This window comes from Lemur catta, chromosome 17 (assembly GCF_020740605.2).
Source record: "Lemur catta isolate mLemCat1 chromosome 17, mLemCat1.pri, whole genome shotgun sequence".
NCBI lineage: Eukaryota > Metazoa > Chordata > Mammalia > Primates > Lemuridae > Lemur > Lemur catta.
Genome location: NC_059144.1, coordinates 553680 through 576470, shown reverse-complemented (window position 1 = coordinate 576470; position 22791 = coordinate 553680). Strand labels below are relative to the sequence as shown.

The 22791-nt window shown below is 34.3% G+C and overlaps 1 protein-coding gene across 1 annotated transcript in view; it reads left to right on the top strand.

Moving 5' to 3' along the window:
* Positions 1–11303: 11303 nt before the first annotated feature.
* The window catches only part of LOC123622807 (ankyrin repeat domain-containing protein 26-like), a 34368-nt gene continuing 22880 nt past the window's right edge, over positions 11304–22791 (top strand). Inside the window, exons 1-4 of the mRNA XM_045529427.1 lie at positions 11304–11360; positions 13802–13895; positions 16090–16163; positions 19459–19622. Of these exons, the coding sequence (XP_045385383.1) occupies positions 11304–11360; positions 13802–13895; positions 16090–16163; positions 19459–19622 (389 nt within the window). The remainder of the gene's footprint in view (positions 11361–13801; positions 13896–16089; positions 16164–19458; positions 19623–22791) is intronic.

The window sequence follows — 22791 nt, the reverse complement described above, 5'->3', positions numbered from 1 at the left end:
CTTCCAAGCCTCCAGAAAGGTATGATCATTGTGTGTGGCTTCCCGTGGATTCTAGAACTGTTCTGACACTAGAAAACTTAATAGAAACCCCTATAACTAGAAAACTATTTTCCTGATCTTTTCCCTCCATTCATTGCATAAATTTTGTTGAACACTAAACTCCCAGTATTAAACACTTTCCTGTTTGAAATACCTTTAGTGATTCTGATTGCTATTTTCCTGACAAAAATCCTGAGATTGATGGCATGAACAAATTGCATTTAACCTAGATATTTCAAAAGCTAGGGTGAGTAGACAATCAGAATATGTAAGATTGGAATCAAGAGGATCAAAAATTTAATTGAGATGAGACTATGAACTGAGAAGAAAATATGAATAGTTTTTGTTTTGTTTTATTTTTAAGGAGCATGAGGAAAAAGAAGACTAAAGGCTTACTCACGTTTCTCATCCAGATAGCTGAATGAATAGTCATTATATATACTGAGGCTAGAAAACCCAGAAGAAACTGCTGGTGTAGTGGAAAAGAAAAAAACTAAGATGGCAAAAGGGAGTGAATACCATCCTTGGGACAACCAAGCGTAATGAAAGAAAGAGAAAGAGAGGGAGAGAAAGCTATCAGGGTCTAAAGCTCAAGAAAAAAGATCTGGATTATAGATGTAGAAGAAGCCTACACATTTAGGGGTAAATCAAAACCATGAGCATAAATGAAATCACTTACAAAGGTATGCAGAATAAAAATAAAAGAGAAATCAGAATTTGGTAGAACTCCAACAAGAGAAGGCAGAGTTTACCAAAAACCTGAAATGAAATGGAGAGAGAAGTAGTAAGGAAATCAGGTAAGTATGCTTTCTTAGAAAATAAGAACATAGAGAGTTGAAAAGATGGAGTAATTCCCAAAGTATAGAATCCTAGTAAGATGTCAGGTAAAGTAAGAATTCTCCTTAAATGCTTAATGGCAAGAGGTTAGTGGTGTCCATGTAGAGAAAAATTCCAGGAACTTCATGTGTGTAGAGGCCAGATTCTTGTGGGGTTGAGAGTGCCTGGAAGGGGAAGTAGAGGGAGCGAGTTTGTAAAATACTTTAAAGAAGTTTGGCTCTGAATTAAGAAGAGAAAGAGGTAAGATGTGAAAGGGAATATTGGATTGATAAATTAATTTTTGTTTTTATTTTTTACACTTCTCATTGGTAATTGAAATATAAAGTTGGCAGGAATGTTAAAAACACAAGTAAAAATGATAAACATATTTAATATATGTAGGTATGTACAATATTTATTTAAAAATGATTTTAATTGAGAAATAATAAGCCTTTATATGAGAATGCAATAATTTATTTACTCAAAGCCCCCTTTTTTAAAGACTTTTATTTATTTATTTGTTCATTTTTCATTTGATATTCATCACTGGATGTTCACTTTGCTTGGAAGAGAAATAACCAAGCATATGATTATATACTGATTCATGGGTTGGGGCCAATGGCTTGACTAGAACATTACTTCTATCTAACCTAGTGACAAGAAGATACGGAGAAGAGGTGTGCAGATAGACCTCTCTGAATGGGTGAAAAAAAAAAAAAGAAAGAAAGAAAGAAAAATGAAGACATTTGTCCCGTGTGAATGTTCACCAAAGGGTAACCTCAGTGGGAAAGGATTTTAATAATAAAGGGGATAGCATGGTCCATTCAGTGGGTACTGGTTAGATTTTTCCCTCAACCACCTCTGTTATCAAAAACGGGCTCATGAACAAATGGTCTTAGTGGGAGATATGGAAATTATGCATGGGCTCAGCAACATGGACTTCGACTCCCACAGGCAAACCTGGCAACAGCCATGGTTGAGTTCATTACCTTCCAGCAGCAGAGACCAACTTTGAGTCCCTGATATGGCACCATTTCCCTGGGTGGTTAGCCTGACAGTAGGTTGATTGCTTTGCACTGCTTCCACCACGGAAAAGGCAGCATTTTGTTCTTACTGGAATAAATACTTCCTTTGGATATGGATTTGCCTTCCCTGCATGCAATGCTTCTGCCAAAACTACCACCTGTGAACATACAGAATGCCTTATCCACCATTAGGGAATTCCACACAGCAAGCAACTCACTACATAGCAAATGAAGTCTTGCAGTGGGCCCATACTCATGGAATTCACTTGCTTTACCACGTACTCCACCATCCAGAAGCAACTGGCTTGATAGAACAGTGGAAGGCCTATTGAATGTTTAGTTACAGCGCCAGCCAGGTGGCAATATCATGCAGGGCTAGGGCAAGCTTCCCCAGAAGGCTACATATGCTCTGACTCAGCATCCAATACATGGCATTGTTTCTGCTATAGCCACGATTCAAGGGTCTAGGGATCAAAGGGTGTGAATGGCAGTGGCACCACTCACTGTTACCACTAGTGACCCACTAGAAAAAATTTTGCTTCCTGTTTCTGTGACTTCATGGTCTACTGACCTAGAGGTCTTAGTTACAAAGAGGGGAATGCTTCCACCAGGAGACAGAACAATGATTCTACTGGACTGAAAGTTAAGTCTTCCTCCCGACCAGTTAGGGCTCCCCATGCCTCTGAAAAAAAAAAAAAAAAAAAAAAAAAAAAAAAAAAAAAAAACAGGCAAAGAAGGGAGTTACTGTGCCAGTTGGGGTGATTAATCCAGACTACCAAGAGTAAACTGGACAAATACTTCACAGTAGAGCAGAAGACGACTAAGTCTGGAATACAGACAATTCCTTAGAATTTCCATGCCTTGTGATTAAGTACATGTCCACGATGGCATTCATTAATGGATAATGCCCCCTTTGATTCTCTTTTCACCCACTTATTATCATATAGCTTCAGCCTTAATATTGTTTTATCTTTTTATATAAGGGACATCTGGATTTATATGCCATATGTTTTCACTGTCTCTGATGCCTGCATTGGGATAATGTATAAATGCTCCTCAAATTACAACGGGGTTATGCCCTTAATAATCCACTGTAAGTTGAAAATACTGTAGTGAAAATACTAAATTCAATTTTCAGCCTCCCACTGTTCATCTGGGATTTCTACTTAAAATTCTGTAGGTCTAACATAAGCATAAGTTCTATTTTAAAATATTGTCATATAAAATTTCCAAATCTGAGTCTATTAATTGCACCCATTCTTTATCAAATCTCTCTCTTATGAACAATATTGTCTCTTACTCCTGTGTCTTCTCATATGGAAAAAGGATTATGAAATAAGTAGAAGAAATGGTATTTCCACAGGGAGTACCTATATTTTTACTGTTCTTTTGTTATTTTATAACATTGTTTTCTTTAGGTGTGTGAGTTCCAATCTGACCCAGATGAAAAACAGGGCAAAATTTGTTGTATGCTATTACATTTGCCTGCTAAATCTTTTTTTACATAGCAAAAGAAAGAAAAACATTTTAGAGAGACTAATAAAATGATACAGAAATAAATGTTCCGTATAAAAAAATCCCCCAATACCCAAATGCATTGACTACCCTAACCTACTGAACATCATAGATCACCCTAACTTACCTTAGACTAGTTTAGAACACTTATATTAGCAAACAGTTGGACAAAATCTTCTAACACAAAGTATATTTTATAATAAAATACTTAATATCTCCTATAATTTATTGAATATTGCAATGAAAGTGAAAAACACAATGCTTGTATGGGCACCATTGTAAAGTTGAAGAATTATAGGTTGGATCATAGTAAGCTGGGACTGATTGTACTTAGTCTTTCTTAGAAACTATCAAATTCAATGGACAAAGATCAGTCCTCTTCTCACTTGCACACTAGACCACTTAAACACAACTTATGTCCTCAGAAATTTCCCATATTTACTTTTACTACACGACTGTTCCTGGTTCTCATCCTACTTTAAAGTACAGCTTTTAAAAATCTGGATAAATGTATTATCAAATATATATTACCTGAATGGCATTGATTTTATCTGCTATGAGTTGACTTGGAGTCTCAGTCTACCTGATTTGAAATCAAAGTTCCTTGCACAATATACTTCTCAAACTATTTTTGTAAATAACTTTATAATATCTCTTACATGTGCCAACAAATAATCAGTTGATATGTGAGCAAGTAAAACTATAATTTTGAGGCCACTGATTCTGATAATTATACCAAAAATAATAACAGAACTACCACCAAGCCTGGTAAAGGTGAGTCAGACATCCATTTCTTGCCTAAATAAATTCTTAGATATCTATTTCTTTTAAAGTTGAAAAGAGAGCAATCCCTACTCTTGGTTACAATAATCAAGTGGTTGGATTATTAGCACTGTGCTGAGTCTTTCAGTTCATCAATCCTTATGTAATTTTTTTATCTGGGTACATAACTTTAGTAAGGTAAGATGAGAGAAAATAGATTAATATGGTCACAACCACACTGTTGTTTAGAACAACTGATCTTTTTGGATGCTAGATCCTGTTGTTATGTCTCAAAAACAATAATCCTCTTTTAGATGATGATATCTATCATAGGGTTGTATTAACCTTCACTGCCATCTGACTCTTTAAGTTGCAATATGTTCATATCCTTCACAAGTATCTGACATTTCTGTAAATATCTTAATTTATACTATAAAGGGAATTATGTGAGCACCAATGGTGATCTTTGTTTACCTAGTGGAACTTTGAGAAAATATAAATGGACTTATTAGTGATTTATTTGATATCAATGTGTCTTTCAGTGGGAAAAAATCCTAAAGGTCAAGCAGAAAGAGGAAAAGGTAAAACATTTTTTTACATAAAAGTAAAAAAGGCCAGGCACAGTGGCTCACGCCTATAATCCCAGCACTCTGGGAGGCCAAGGTGGGAGGATTGCTCAAGGTCAGGAGTTCGAGACCAGCCTGAGCAAGAGCAAGACCCCGTCTCTACTAAAAATAGAAATAAATTATCTGGCCAACTAAAAATACATATAGAAAAAAAATTAGCCGGGCATGGTGGTGCATGACTGTAGTCCCAGCTACTCAGGAGGCTGAGGCAGGAGGATCGCTTGAGCCCAGGAGTTTGAGGTTGCTGTGAGCTAGGCTGATGCCATGGCACTCTAGCCCGGGGAACAGAGAGAGACTCTGTCTCAAAAAAAAAAAAAAAAAAGTAAAAAAAATATTTAGAAAATAATTTCACAAAACCCAAGGCAAACAGTGAATTTGGAATGAATGTCTAGAAATCAAAGAGTAGATAACAAATATAAGTATTTAAAATACATTAATAATAGAAATATAAAGACATTTTTTCATGATATACAATTAACGATGAGGAAATAGTTTATATTACTAGCATCAACAGATATACAAATTAAAACAGCAATTTCACTGAAAGGTAAAATTTCAACAATATAGTGATGTTTGTTTTTGTGTATTCATGTATATGTTGTGGTAATAGCCAATTTCTGACAGGAACTTAGCAATCTCACATAGCGCTGTTGAAAGTACAAACGAAAGTTATGTTTTTAGAGGGCAAGTTAGTATAATGTGCCAAACACTTTTCAATTAATTTCCTAAGAAAATAATTGAGAACCTTTCCTCAAATTTATTTATTAACACAAATAAATCTATAATTGCAAGGTTTATAATTCTGAAAAAATTGATAAGGGTATAAATTTATAACATTGGATTGATTAAATATATTGTGATATGACTATAGAATACATTTTAAAAGTGATATCTAAGGAGTTATTAAAATTATACAATCAGGAGTTGTTTAAAAGTAAGTAAGTTTCTAAAGAGATCTAAGACACATTTGAAAGTTTGAAAGGTATAAATATTTTAAATTGAAAAGGATTTGAAAGTTTAAACATCAAAATGTTAACAAGGGCTATGTTTGGGACTAGAATTTCATGATGATGATGATGATGAGTGTGTTTGTGTGTGTGGATGAATGAATAACAGATACATACATATGAAGGTAGATGTAATGTGTGTATATAGTGATTAGAATAAAAAGTAATTTAAAAAGTTGATTACTTAAATAGGTTTACTAGAATACGGTGTACTTTTCCTAAAAATTCAGGTCAAAATGTTATCTTGTATCTTCTAAACACTTAACTGCACTTATAAATACATACATAAAATACATATATACAGGAATACATAAAATTCAAAAAACTTTGAATAATTGAGAGAAAAGATAGGATTTTTTTTCTCTGTGATCGTGCATTTATATAGGACTTAGAAATTACATACAAGCATTCTCACAAATATTCCCCTATGATTATTAAAAGGAAAGGTCATGTGAAATATATTCATTTCATATCTCTCTTTCAGTTTTCCTTAGAGTCGCTCTGATTGGATTAATATGCTAATATTAATAACTGGACTACATTCTCCATAATTTGGTAAGATTTATTCCCCAAGAATAGTAAAGACTGTCAATTGCAGTAATTTCAGCACCTGTGAACATCCTAAGAACATGAACTGGAAAATTTTTAAGATTGGCATAAGATGGAAAATAAACACCATGCAGAGGCTTTCTCCTCAGGTATTCATCATCTGGTTCCAAGCATGAGTAAGTTCAATTTTCCCTCCATGCTCACGAAGTCACCTGTGTGGAAGGAAGCTCTACCCTGCTCCCCACCCCATTACTCACCTCAGTCTTACTTGGAGTTTGGGGGACTGATTGAATACGGCAGCATATTATTCAAACTTAAAGCATAATTCTCTCTCTGCCTTCCAAAAATTCACTATTCATCTGCTTTACCTTTCCATCAAAGAAAGGAGAGAGTTAAACTTTGTATTGAATTTTTGAATGTGCTGTGTTAAATATGGAACTGGCTTAGTGAAATGGCCAGAGGAAATTAGTGGACACTTCTTAAATACTGACCTGTAGAAACTATGGTGGTTGGAAAAAAAGTACCTTCCTAAATAGCCACTTAATTTTGTTTATGTTCCTTCTGTGCAAGGTCAACCTTATGCGTAGCCACAAAAGACTCCTGCCTGCACTGTGAATGAAGAAAGACCAGGAAAAAAATTCTACCCCTGATATCTTTAGTTTGTAGACCTTCAGAAAAATTTATATGCACTGTACTATTGGGATAAATATTGACAGTTATTAAATTGCAAATATGATAAAGAATTATTAGCTCGTTAAACCTTATAAATTATTATAAGTATCTAAATTCAAGTAAGCTAGATGGTCACCCCAAAAACCCTAAAGAAATGTAACTCCAAAGAAGTAAAATTTAAACTATGAGGAAGGAATCAGATTTTTGCTAGCCAAAGAGTTTTTTAAACCAAATTTTTTTTTTGGTGTGTGTGTGTGTGTGTGTGTGTGTGTGTGTGTGTGTGTGTGTCTGAAAATAGAAAAGTAAAACAGGGAATACTTAGGATAAAATATTCCAAGACTCTGTAGTCATTCATATTCTTCACCATTTCTTCTCCTCTGAATCATTCTTCCACTTTCATTTCTCTTGATCTTTTTTTTTAATTCTACTATTTATAATTTTGCTCCATGCTTTAGGAATTTTCTACATTCTTTGATAATTTTATCCTTAATTTTCTTTTCCAAATGTTTACAAAATTTTGGCTATTGTTTTTTTGAGGATGCCATTTCCATTCAAACCCTCTAAATTGAAGCTAATTATTTCTCCCACACTCATAGTAATGTCAGAAAATACAATCAACATTCTTTTTAGACCCATAACCACTTTCTCTTTTCTCTTTAATTATAAAAACATATATTAGGGTTCAGTAATTGTGGTAGCTATTGATATATACTAGGGAAAAGAGAATCATTTTTGCCTTTAATTTATAGTTCATAGGAAAAAATGGGCATTATAGAAGTCATAACAATAAAGTGTAATGAAAGTTATGGGAGAGAAAATTTAGACATCATTAAAAACAAAGCAAAAACCTATATTTTAATAATGAGGGAAAAAATGCCTTTAGGATGTGACTTTTAACTCACCTTTACTAAAGAGGAATAGGTCTGCCAGTAGGCACTTTTGTTCTAGAAGAGAAAAAAGAAGAGTGTGTCAGAATGGAAATAAGATACATTGTATTTAGAAAGCACTGGAAAATATTTATTATAGAGCTCATGTGTAATGTGCCAAAGGTAAATGACAAGAAGCTAAGGCTAGAGAAGTCTACAAAACAGATAATATAGGACTGTGTTTATCATGTTAAAGAATGGAATTCCATTTAAGGGAAATAGGAAGTTAATGAACCATTAAAAATAGAAGACACGCTAATAGATTTGTATTTTTGGAGTCCATTTTCATTGCCTTGATAATACGGTCACATGCCACATGTCAACATTTGGGTCAATAACAGACTGTGCATACAACAATGGTCCTATAAGTTTATAATGGAACTGAAAAATTCCTATTGTCTAGTGATATTGTGGCTGTCATACCACAGTGCATTTACTTAGCTGTTAAAATAAATTTATTGTAACCTAATTATACCATGTTTATAAAATCTACAGTAGTGTACAGTAATGTACGTCTTTACATTCACACATCACTCACTCGCTGACCCACCCAGAGAAACTTCCAGTTCTGCAAGCTCCATTCATGGTAAGTGTCCATACGGATGTACCATTTTTAATCTTTTATGCAATATTTTTACTCTACCTTTTCTGTGTTTAGATGTGTTTAGATATCCAATGACAAATACCATTGTATTACAATTGCCCAAAATGTCAAAAATCAGATGGATTTAAGAAGTATTTCTGATATCACATTAAAACTGCTAATGATTTATTGAATTAAGACAGGAGGTAGACTTAATAAAAGCTAAAAGTTTAGACGATTGTTTCAAAGATTTGTACTGAACATATGGAGAGGGGGATGGTCCGGGTGGGAGTGATAAGAGAGAGGGTTATGCATTTAAAGATGAGAATCACTGAAATAATTCAATGCTGATTCAATAAAATGATTAACACTGGCAAATGAGATGAAAGTAGAAAAAGAAAAAGATAAGTTTCAAATCAGTTTCCTTGAAGAGATAAGAAAACATGAACTCCAGGTGCAGGTGAAGAAAGAGACCTTAAACAGTGCTGTTGGCATAAGGAATACAGGAAGAAAGTGTGTTGTAGATGCAGGTAAGTTAGTGTCAAAGAAGTTAAAAGTGTCTCGTCTGATTGCTATCATCATCAGTGAAACAGGATGCAGGACCATCTTGCAAAGGGTGGGAATTATAGATCTTAAATTTAAAAATAATAGTGAATACTTACAGTACTCATTGTAGCAAATGGAAAAGATGGTTGATTAAGGATAAATCCATAAATAGATGTCTAGGCAATTTTAAGGGCACTTTTTTTTTTTTTAATAACTATGACTGCGAAATGGCAAGAACTTGTTTAGTAGCAATTTTTCTTCAGATGGCTTTATTTTGAATGGCTTCTAAGCTACCAACCAGTTCCCACAGAAGCTATAAAGGGGAAGTATATGAGTAGAAAAAAATTTGTTACTATTTTTCCTGATTACTCTCAATCTGGAAAGAAACAGACTGAGTGAGAGAGTAAGTAGTCAACATAGGGAAAATTTAATGTAAAATTCCTGAGAATAAATATCCCAATTTATTATCCTTCTCAGAGCAGGCTTTAGAAGAAAAAGGGAAAACAAAATTTTCCAGTACTCAAAACAAAGTATCTGAAGCCTTAGGTTACACTGTTCCCAGAACAGAATATACACTACCCACTCTTGGGATATATTCTGATACAGATAATTTTTTAAAAGTTCTAAAGAAATAACAGAATCAAAAATCTATGAACAAGATTGCACACAACATCATAAGGAGTCTTCTTTTTCCTGACTAATTAGCCCAGGCTACTAAAAGGAGATGGGCCTCAAACGACAGATTTCAAACTGTTGCTCAGTAGAGAACAAGAATAACCCTCAGATATGGTGCAAAAGGAGACAAGAAGACAATACTCACTCTTGATCAAAGCCAATAAAATGCACAGAGGCTCTCAAGTTAAATATTAGAAAAATGGCCACAACAACAGCTAATTCATGAATATATCTCTTTAACATTATTGATTAATCTCTTCTATATTTTATTATTGACTTGAAGCATTACAGAGACACAAATCCCATAGCTTTCTATTAGTACCTTACAACTGCAGTCCCCACCCCCTAGGCTGTGGACAGATACCAGTCTGTGACCTGTTAGGAACTGGGCCTCACAGCAGGAGGTGAGTGATGGGCTAGTGAGTGAAGCTTCATCTGTATTTACAGCTGCTCCCCATCATTTGCATCACCGCCTGAGCTCCGCCTCATGTCAGATCAGTCACAGCCTTAGATTCTGCATTATGGTAAGTTGTATAATTATTTTGTTATATGTTACAATGTGGTAATAATAAAAATAAAGTGCACAATAAATGTAATGCACTTGAATCATCCTGAAACCATACCCCGTTCCCCCAGTCCCAGTCCATAGAAAAATTGTCCTCCATGAAACCGGACCCTGGTGCCAAAAAATTGGGGACTGCTGGCTTACAATGCAGTAAAAGTTTCTTTGGTACTTTATGATCACCAGCAACTCGGTGACATCAATACTGATTTAATGTAATACTGAGTGTTCTTAATATTTATTTGATTTAATTTATATATAAAAAGATGTGATATCCATCGACAGCAAAATGGATAAATACATTGTGGTAATTTATATAATAGAACACTATAGGATTAATGAGAATAGAAACTCTGCCTATCTAGAGGCCTGTTGCCATTTTTGTCTTCTGTGAAATTTTCGTCCCAAGAAAGGCAGGATTACATTTTTTCCTAACAGATTGAGTTGGTGTAGTGTATTCTTGGTTATCAAAATACTCACATAACTTTGGGATTTTTGATTGGTAAATATTCATGATGTGTGAAAAAGCATGATGCATACTGTACTATCTCAATCCCATAAAATTGGATGTTGTGTATGTGTCGGGATCTAGAAGGACACGTCCAACTGTAAACTGCTTGTGATTGTGGATGACTTTGTTCTTTGCTCCTTGTGTTTTTCAGTTTCCTATATTGCATATATTAACTTTAAAAAAAATAAAGGTTATTTTAAAAACTTGTAAAAAAAAATAATAATCCTTAAATTCCATCACAAAAAAAGACATTTAAAGTATGCAGACCCAAATATATTATCCATTTCTTTTAAATATATTTCTTTTGCTGTCTTTCTTCATACTGTCTACTTTTTTCTTCCTAAAACTGGTTCAACCTTGAAATTATTTTTGCTATTAGTTTTATTTTATTGAAATAAAAATGAATAGTGATAGACTTGTATATGTATTTAAAATGTATGATAAAAATGTTCTCATGAATGTATCTGTGAATACCATTTTATAGACAAGATGTCTGCATTAGAGTCTGGAAAAAATGAAGATGCAGAATCACCTCAGGATTTGGAGGTACTGTCTATTGTTGTTGTTATTTTAAAATATAAGTATCAAATGATGTTAGAACCTAAAAGGAAATGTTTAGACTTTATGTTCTCAGCTCTGTTTATGCCCGTAAAGAGTTATTTTCTTGTATTTTCAGCTCACAATTAACAAATTGGTTATTATTGCATAGTACAATTCTTCTCACCTGTGGGATTCATTTAAGAAGCTACTATAGTATAGTGCAAAAAAATAAAGCTTAGAAAAGGAATCAGTTTGGGTTCCCAAGTTAGGTTTTTCTGCAACAAAATAATTATTCCCGGTCAACTTATGATCAAATGAATCATTCTATGTTATATGTGGGTGTGTAAAAGTCCTAATGATACTCAGAGAGAAACTGTTTGAACTATTGTCTTTTCCAACGTGGAACTTAAAAAGATAATATCTGCAACTTGAAGGTGTTCGTGTAACTGGATTGTTAAGTATAGATCTGCAAACAACATTTCCAGACAAGGAAAAGTATGGGAACAGTAAATATGTAGGACTATAGTAACAACAGTTCAGTTTAGTGGAGTTTTAATAAGTAGAATTCATTTTTAAAAATAGAACACATTGGATATTTTTGTGGCATCCATGTTTGTACTAGTGTCAGCATAATATAATGACAGTGTACATTGAAGTGACAACTGTGGAAAGATATGGGAAGGGTCTGATGATAGAACAGCTGCTGCACAGTGGTACCAGCACTGAGTGGAAGCCAGAAGACATGTTAGTGTCCTGGTGCTGTCGCTTAGTAGCCATGCAATCTTGAAAAAAATGAATGATGTATCCTATTCAGATATCAGTGACCTTCTTCATAAATATGGTACTAACATCTATTCCTTAAGTACACGCAATGAACAAATGTGGTAAGAAACATAAAAACATTTTGTAAACTGGAGAGAGTGTTTATACCAATGAAGGACCAAATGATTACACTGATATTCACTGACTTAATAAACGCTGAAAGTACTTTTTGCAAACCAGAAGGCAGTAGTCCTAAGAAAAGAATGGAAGTTATAGCAAGCATATGGATTCCTAATTTTGGTTATGTTCAGTTTCCCAGCAGACTATTACCAGAGATGTCCTGTAGGAATATAGTGATTTGATGCTTGAGACCTTCCTGATGGGATTTTAAATGTTTTGACGTTGATTAAATGTCTGTTATTGAGTACCAACTACATGCTGGGAAGTAAGACACTGAATATACAAGATGAGGGAATATGCTATGGGGTAGGAAGAGAAAAATAAATAAACAACAAAGACCTATAGGTCATTATAAGTTCTGCATATAAAGAAAACCGAGACTGGTTAGAAAATATTGAGGTAGTTTGTAGTTAGGATGGGGATGGAAATGTGAATAGAATTCTGTAGTCAGAGAAGATCTTTCTGAGAGTGACATTTACATCACCGACTTTCACATGACTAGGAATGAGCAAGCCACGTGAAAGTCTAGGAGGAGGACATTCTGGACGGAGAGATCAGTGGATCACATCTCTTCATTTTACCCTTAACATCCTGGAATGACCAGGAAGCAGGAAATGGGACAACCACCATCCTACTCAATTATTATTAAGTATAGAAAAAATGTACAAATAAGTGTCCAGCATCATTTAGATGCTTTATGAATAAATATTCTTATTATTCTCTCTTCATTAAGGTTTGCTATTCTTTTTTGCAGTTTTCTTTTTAATTGGGAAAGAGTTACATGTACTTTACTTTGTGTATCTCTAATATTTGTTTGCTTTACCTTGTACATGTGTAACATTTCCTTGGTTTTATTGAAATATGACATAAAAATATGTTTTCTTACTACTCCATCGTTTTATTCATCGGTTTATACTATCAGTAAAAATTTTATTAAAAAATATTTAGATATTTGCAAGCCCTTGTTTCCAAAATGATGCAGCTTGTTAAATGTGCTATTCTTCCTGAACTTGACATACTCTGATGTTTGTTATCATGCTAGGTATCTTATTTTAACACTAAACATTTGTAAAGTTAAAATTATTCTAAATATTTAATTATGTAATTATTATAGTAGGTGTATTGTATGTATGTATATATATTAAATACTCTTCTTATTTTTGGTGGGGATTGTAAAGTACAATCAGGTATTTTGAAGTTACTTCCTTGTTGAAATGTGCATACCCATTAATATTTTGTCTGTGACTATATTGCCTTTTTCCTCCATTCTTGGTTTTCAGAGTCAATAGCCAGAAATAGATAAAAGGTAACCTTGAGCTGGATAACATATGTGAAGTTCCCTGTACAAATGTTTTGGTTTTCAATACATACTTCTCTTATTTTTCAGTCTAATTGCCTTTACAATAGGAAATTCAGGTAGTTTTAAGAATATGATTGGAAAATTTTGATGGAATTCATTATTTTCATTTTTAATTGAAACTTATTATTGATATTAATTTTAACAGAGTGTCTCCACGAATCTCCCACAGAAGTATGGTGGTGATTTACGGTGGGCTGCAGTTCACAAACAAGAATACACCGTAAATGGACAAGTAGAAGGTAAGAACCATATTTTATTAAAAGAAAATCATTTAACAGACTGTTTATTTAAAAACATGTACACTGATACATTCTAAAATCCAAAGAATATCATCAAGCCTCAAGAAGCAGGCATATGTAATGGAGGGTGATCAAATAAAATAATTCTTCAGAAAAAGGAAGAGCAGAGTGTTTGAAATGTGGGAAGCATATAAAGTGAGCTTCCAATACCAGAGTGTGTCAGAGAAGTATAGCAAACATTTCTCACTCTTCTTATCTCCCTCACTGTTGGGAAGGCACTAAGGATTGAGGCACCTAAGCCTGCAGCACTATCTTTTCTATACCATAGAGGAATAGAAGCATATCTGGTCAGCTGTACACATGCATAATTTAATGTGGTTTGAAATGTTCTTACTTCATAGGGTAGAATTAGTACTGCTCAAGATAAAAACTTTGGAAAGAAGAAGAGAATAGGGTCAGTTATGGAGAGATGAGGGAAGATAGAGGCTGATAAGCAGCCCATTAGAAACATTATGACTTGTAATACAATTTCATTTGTAGGGACATGATAGGGAGGAACATGAGGCTAGATTCCAAAAGGGTCAGTTCAGGTAGAGGAATGTGGAAGTACACTCAGTGTAGACCAGAGCGTCTCAAACTTTCATCAATCAGCTGTGTTAAAAATGCACATTCTGAGTCAGCAGCTCTGGGATTCTGCATTTCTAGTAACTTCTCAGCTGATGCTCCTGCTGGTGGGCCTTGGGTATAGACTTCTTTTTAGAGAAATCTGGAAGAAGAGCCATTGGATAACAGTTTAAGACATTACAGGATCAGGGGAAAACATTATTTTGTTATCATTTCTGAGCATGTTTGTAGCCAGAGGGGAAGGAGCCAAGTGATGAGGAAGGAGAAATTAGAGATGTGAGGTACTACTGCTAAATGAAGAGGAAAGATGTGGTGGGAATAATAAATCAAAGATGTTGAAGGAGGAGAATAAGGGGCACAGATCTCTACATGACTGCTGTAAAGGAAGAAAGATTGTGAGGGGTGAAGGAAGGAGGAATGAAAGAAGTTAGGAAGGTGATTTTGGAGTTGATGAGGAAACTTGGGAGGACTTCAGATGACTTCATTATATTTACACTCAAACACAAGCTTAGATTCTTGCTGCTTTAAAGGTTAGTAGAAGCAGGAGGGAGTGCTAGAATTGGGGTGAACAATAGTAATTTATTTTTCCTCCCCATAGCTGTCAGACAGCAAATATACATGTTGCATTAATATTAGTTAATCAAATGAGATTAATTTGAATATAGAAGCATCAGCTGCTTTTTTAAGATAGCTAAATTTTTGGTAAGGTAATTGTTTCATAAAAGTCTTTTAAAGACTACTTGGTAACCAAACTAATTTTAAAAAGAAAAAAAATTACAGAGTTCATTCCTTAAATACTAAATTTGTTATTTCAATATAGAAAATTTATTATACATTGTTTCTTAGATGTGGTGTTAAGGCTTTTTGTATGTGTGTGTATCAAGAAAGTTTAAGATGACTAACCCAGTGGATACAAGAAACGTAGGCATACCAATGGCCATATAACTAATGAAAAAGGTGAATATTTTCATTAACTAGCATTCTGCAAATGAATCCAAGCTGATCAGATCAGAATAGTTTTTCCGATGAAAGATGAATTATGCTCTCAACTGCATTGCAGCTGAGTACTTCTAAATCGTGGGACAAATTGAAGAACATGATAGCTAATTATAGTATAATGGTGCAAATGATTCTGCTGGGTTGTGTTACAGATATGCTGTAGCATTCTCCCATCAGCTTTGATGGTTACCCTCTCAGGGTCATGACTTTCTCCGCTGATTAATGATCCCTTTTCCCCTCATCAATCAGCATGTTCACACAGATCTATGGCCACTCTTCTGTTCAGTTAACAGACATAGCTAATAGTTAATAGAATTTGTGAGTGAATCTTTGAGATGTTGTATGCCTTGGACCAGGTGTCTCCCCAAGTGGTTTCTTGAAGTTTGGGATTTTTTTCTTTTTTTAATTAGAAGTATTTCTTAAAGAAGTAAGTATTTCATCATAGATTTAGCTTCATTTAAACTCTAAATTTATACAATGAAAATTTTATTTTCTATCTATTTCTATAATGACTGTCTTTTACCTCACTCTTCTAACTAATCCAATTTAATTCAATGTATGGATTTTTTAGCAGAAGAAGACCTAGAAGTGACATCAGAGAATGAGCAAGAGAGTCCTGAAGGAAGTGAAAATAACCAGCCACCGGTATGTAAAGATTTAAATTTAAATTTCTGGTTTAACATAATTTTCTTCATTTTAATAACATCATTTTGCACTAACCTGTTAGAGTAAATAATCATTTACTATTTTATAATTTTATTTATTTATATTTTTATTTTTCCAATTTATTTATTTATTTTCATTTTTCAAAAAAATTTCAGAATATTATAGGTCTACAAACATTTTGGTTATGTGTAATGCCTTTGCATTGCCCAAGCCAGAGCTACAAGTGTGCCCATCCCCCATACAGTGTGCTGTGCGCTCATTAGTTATGAGTTTACCTACCCCCATTTATAGTAGTTATGCAACTGAAAATATTCTTACAATCTCTAGTAATTTATTGCTGATGTTTACCTTGGAGTTGAGGCATATGTTTTTCCAAATTTTGTTTACTCTTCCATTTTTACAACTTCCTTACATGATAAAGAGTGTGACATCAAATATCGAATTATAAGCAATAGAAATTATGAGTAATTTAAGAGTGATGACCACTGAGTTGTATTCATGTCAAAGGAATAACCATTGCCAGTGGTTCAGAATTTTCAGTTTTATGTTATCAGTCATTAATGGCACGGTTAAAGCTTTCTTCTGCCTTGTGGTCTCTAATTGACTTCATCATCTATGTCCAGGGTGAGAATAGGGTCATAAAGTCATCTGTACTGTCTGTTAAGGGACTCATATCTTTAAGAAGGGGTCCTTTGGTGTTAGGGTACAAACAACTTTCTCACTTGTTTTAATGTGGGAAATCATGAAATGTTATTATATTTTTAAATTCACTGTCATTAGGAGACTTTAGACTGTTAGTGGCCTCTGAATGGAGGTTTTTTCCAAGTTCTTGGTGTTAATCAGGAAAAGAATTTTAGGATGGACCATGAAAGTCAAGCAGGAAGCTTTATATTGAATGATTGAAAGCCACAGTGCACTCTCTCAAGAGTAAGAGAGTGGGCAGGCTTGAAAAGAGCATCTGCATCAGGAGGAAGAGGTTTTTGGTGTTTTGAAGTCTTATTAATCGAGGGGAGGAGTATTTATGAGTAAGGGGCTGACTTTTGCTATGAATTTGGGTAGTAATTCCTAAAATTGGGTTTGCTCTCATTTTAATACTGTATATGGCTGTCTTTGAGCCATCATGGTGATTTCAAGGGTGGAGCAATTGTAAAACTCCAGTAATAATTGGCCTAAGTTCATGTAAAATGAGAGAAATCATAATGACAAGCCAGCTGAAGCTGGTTCTTGCCTATGGTTAACAGCCCCTCTAGTCAGCTCCTGTCTAAGGGTTATTTACTTTAACATCTGCTCCCACTTTGCAAGTCCCCACATGTGATCTCAGCCCTGTCTCTGAAACTTCTCTTCTAACAAGACTATATTAGAACCAGTCTTAAGCAGATTGTCCATCTAGATTCGTGACATTATCATCTTATGGTATATCATTGGAATTAACATTTAAGAAATTCCTTTTCTGTCTAATTGGTGTGTTGATTTTGGATCCTAATAATTAAAAGTGTGACACTCTCCAGTTAGCAATCTTTAGAAAAAGTACTTAAGTGCTACCCTTTCTACTTTCTCTTCATCAATTGCCTGATCCATTCTGATTTTCTACTTATAAAAGTTCATGGGTAAGATGGAGTTATCTAAAGATATAATTGTATATAGAAATAGATTTTATCTGTTATGTAAATGATAGGAGTTCAGAATATTTTTTTCATAATCATTATTCCTTAATCAACCTGTTTCTCTATCACCAGTCTTCCAAGTGGCCTAAGGACTGGGAAGCTAATTCATTCACATGCCATATCATCTGAACAAGAATAAATGTAAAATAAGTTAATAAAAGTATGTAGTAAGGTCTAGGATTTTTTCACCCCCTAGTGACTTAAACATGAATTGCATTGATTTGAACAATAAAATGAAAATACAGTGGGAAGGAAGCAGTGACTGAGAAGAGATAAATATGTGTCTAACCTTGAGATTTGCAACAAATATGCCCAGCCAAGTGAATCTGTTTAATGTGCTTTTATGTGTGCAAGATTCATCTATTTGATTCAAACTGTTGGAACTTAAAATTCCATCATAACCACTTTAAATATTATTGACCAGAAACATATATAGTTCCACATAGCTTTTAAAATCACCACTCTCAAATGTTTGTGAAATCAGAATTTACATTATGTTGCAAATATGGTATAAGATTTGACAAGTATGATTTGATCATATGAGTAGAAAAATCCCCAGCCCAAAATACAGTATTTGACTCCAAAATGGAAAGGTGAGTTCTGTACGTTGAGTTTTAAAGCTACACAAAAATCTAGAGATACTCTTTTTTAAATGTCAATGTAGATGAGGCCTGCCCCCCAATTAAGGCATTTAGTTATTTTGCCAAAGTCAGACAGTTAATTTATCTGACTAGTTTTTGACTAGTTTAATCTCGTAATTTACCTGATTCAGCATGATGCAATTCCACTATCTGTCTTTTTTTTTTTTTTGTCACAAATTGCTAGGTAATGCCACTTTAGGAGCTTTGAATGAATCATTTAATCTTTCTCGGTTTTACTCCAGTTATCAGTAGGTGAAGGAGCTAAAGTAGATAATTACTTTATACTGTACATCCTCCAGCTGTAAAATTGTATGGCTATTGAATGTGAAATTTGGGAAGCATCTCATTTTTCAGGACTCCACACCAGCAACTGAGCACTTGCACTCTGCTCCTTGTGTGGTGACAAACTTGGTTCATATACATTTGTGTGTATCTTCATCTTTTGATATTTCTCTATCCAAATGAAAAAATAATGATAAATGGCAGTGACAAAAGATTAACTTGGTGCAGAAAAGGGAAAGCTTTCTCTCTGTTCCTGAAGCGTTACAATATTGCATCCTCTAAATCTGGCCATTTAACGTAAAATCCAGAAGAAGACGTGATTTATGTCTTTGTCTTTTTCTTTCTGTCTCTGCCAGTCAAATGGGGGCCAAAATTCCTATTATCCAGAGAAGAATGGATGTGAATAACAGCAAAAAATCAAGAAGGGCCCTTTTAGAAATTTGGGAAAATTCTGTTTCATTCACTCAAACAGAAATGAAGTAGACTTTATAAAAATTTCAATAATACCATAATAATTATAATTATATGATAATTATGTACAATAATATTCAAGTAAGCACAAAATATTTAATGATTAAAAATATGACAGTTAAGGTGAGTCAAGGGATAAAATCAATGAAAAGAGAAAAAGGTATTCTTATTGATAAGGTAATAACAATTATTCGTACTATCAAACTTTCATTAAAGGTTGAAGAAAAGGAGAAGCACAAAAGCAATAAAATGGCAGCATCAGAAAACCTATGTGATGGTGCTGGTGATGACAGTGACGATGATGCATTACTTCAAGAAAGAAAGAGTAGAAAAACTGACAGTCGGCAATTTCCTAGGATGGAGAATGAAGTGTGTGATAGGTAAGCCAGTAGCAATATTTAACAGTAGATAATTTTATTGTACTATACAATTAATTCTAATTGGACTAATATTCATGATTAACAAATTTTATGCTTTTCATAGGTATATTCAGCCTTGCTCGGTGATCAGAAAAATGCACATTAATGATGTAACATATTTTCCAATCATACTGGGATTTTATTAAAAGATTAACAGTGTTGGCAAATGTGAGGAAAATGCATTTTGATACACTGTTGGTAAATAAAATTGACAAATCCTTTTTGAAGTGTAATTTAGTAGCATGTATCAACACTTCAAATATGTCACTCCTTTGGCCTACCAGGAACTTAGGATCTGGGACTAGATGCTGCAGGAAAACATGACTTGTAGAAACACACGTAAACACATATGAGTTAAGGACATTTATTCTATATTATATATAACGTACAAGAAGCCAATATATTCATAAAATAGATAGCCTATGTATGTCAAAGATCTATAATATATGTGTGTTCAGCATATTTATACAAGTGTGTTACGTGCATACATGTATATGCATGTTAAAGATAGTTACTGTAACATCATCATCTCAAAAACTTCGAGGTAGTCTAAATACCAATCAAGAAGGAAATACTTACATTGTCATGTCCATATAATAATGTCATACGCAACCATTTAAACAACAAAGTTAGATCTGTAGTGTACTGATTACTTCACAATTGATGGATATTTAAAGCATATAGTTTGATGATACATCTTAAGCAAATTATGTTAGAATTCTTGTAATATCTGCTGAGGTTCAAAAGGGTGCTGCATGCTACACTGCAGCTCTACCTTGTTCCCAACAGAATTGCTAATTATTGATTTGTTGGGGTTTTGTTCTCAATGCATGAGTGCTCACCTGCTGGATCCTCACATTAATCCAGATATTGCCAAGGGATTGCATATCCATATCCCATATAAACATTTTCATATTTTGGGTAAAACTTACTAAAATACATCAAAGGATCTTTAATCTCCTAACCAGGTATTGGCCACCTCATTCTGTAGAAAGCCAGATAGTAAATGATTTAGGCTTTGTGAACCACAGGGCCTCTGTTCATTGTAGTCCACAAACTGTGATAGACAGTAAATAAATAGACATGGTGGTGTTCCAATTAAACTTTACTTATGAAAACAGGCAGCGGGCTTGACTTAGCCCCAAGACACTAATTTGCTGACCCCCGTGCCAACACCACGGTGCTGCTAATGTGGTGAATCTTCTTTGTAAAGATAGCCTGAATTCATGGCATTAACCTTCCTTTTAAATATATGTCAGTATGCATCATACCGTATTTTCTACAGTGACTTTATATGTTACAAACCTTCAGTTTAAAAATGAGCTTATTTTCTGCATTTACCCCTTTTATTCCTGTCCTTGAATCAATATTTTAGTATGAGTGATTGCTTTGTATATTTGATGAGTATAAAATATCCTGCAATTGGATGATGTTTCTAAAGGCAAAAATACTACTTTTGAATGTTTTGGTGTTTCTGTGGTCTTTTTTATAAGTATGGGCAAAAGTATAAGCAAAAATCAGCTTATATGATCTAGAAATGTTCATAGGATCTTGTAATTCTATAATTTTTGTGAATTTATTCTTTAATACCTTGGTCTGGCGTTTTTTAAAATGCCATATGTATATAATTTGGAAACCTTTAAAGTGTGAAAATATACTATATAATTATTGTATAGTGATTGAAATATATAGCTAAACAAGAAGAACATTAGAGCGTCCATGATCATGCCACTTAGGTATGCTGGCCTTGAAAAAAATGCCTAGTGTCTGCACATGGACTCGAATTCCTTTTCCATTCACTCTTGAACTCATTCCAGCAATTTTCACTCCCACCTCTAGTGCAAAATTGGTTTTCTCAAAGTTCCCACTGATTTTCACTTTAATAAATTTAGATATAATTTCTGAGACCTCATTTTACTGAATCTGTCAGCAATCTTTTCCCCAGTGAAAACCTCTTTCTTCCATAATCCCTTTTACCCTTGACATTCAGGATATCACTCACTCACCTGGTTTTTCCTCCTTCTTTTCTAGTTCATCCATCTTAGTCTGTTTTGTGTGTTCATCCTCACACCCCACCTTCCGCACATTGAAGTGTCCCAGGGCTCAGTCCTCAGGCTTCTTTCTCATGAATTTTACTACCTTGTGTGTGCTAATGATTTTCTTAATTCCAGACCTATAGACAAAACTGCCTACTTGACCCCCGTCTTTGGTTAGCTATTAGGTATCACAGCTTACGAGGTCCAAAATTGAGCTATTGATGTTCTTTCTTATACCTCACCCTCATCATGGAGTCTTTCCTACTGGAGTTAATGGGAACCCTTTCAGTTAGTCTGGCAAAAACTTTTGTGTAATCCTTGACATCTCTCTCTCTCTCATTCTCTCTTTTTTTCTCGCTCTCTGTCTCTGACATCTCATACCAAAACTGTCAGCAAATCTTGTGAGGTCTTCCTTCAAAATAAATGCAGAAACCAGTCACAGATTCCTTGTCTAAGCCACCACCATCTGCTGTCTAGATGAGTGTAATGCACTGCTAAATGGTCTTTTTTTCTAGTCCTCTTTCCATCAATGCTTAACCCAGTGCTCATATTAAAACAAGTCAGAGGATGTCATTCCTCTGCTCAGAAGATCCCAATTGCCTCCCATTTCAGTCAGAGTATATGTCACCATTCTTCTTAATACCTAAAAGGTAGCACATGATCTGATCTTTAGTCCCTCTGCCTTAATTTTCCATTTTTTTTTTTATCCCTTTAGCTCTGCTACTGCCTCATTGAACTTCTCACTATTCCTTAAACTCTACAGGCACACCTCTGTACTTGGCAGTTCTGCCTATTTTAAATGGTTTCCCTCAGAAATCTTTCTGGCCTCTTTTTGTCTATTTCTTCAGTTCTTTCCTTAACAACTGTTTTCTCAGCAAGGCTTTTTCTAGACATGCTAATATTTCCACCATGCCTCTTCTCCGACACATAAAAATTGCATTATCCTGCTTTACCTTTTCTCCTCTAACATATGATGTAGTTTGGCCATCTGTTCTGTTTACTGTCACTGTGTGTTTCCTTCACTCTCATGATAGGACTTTTGCGTGTTCGCTGCCATACCCCTGTGCCTAGAAAACAGCCTAGCATGTAATGTC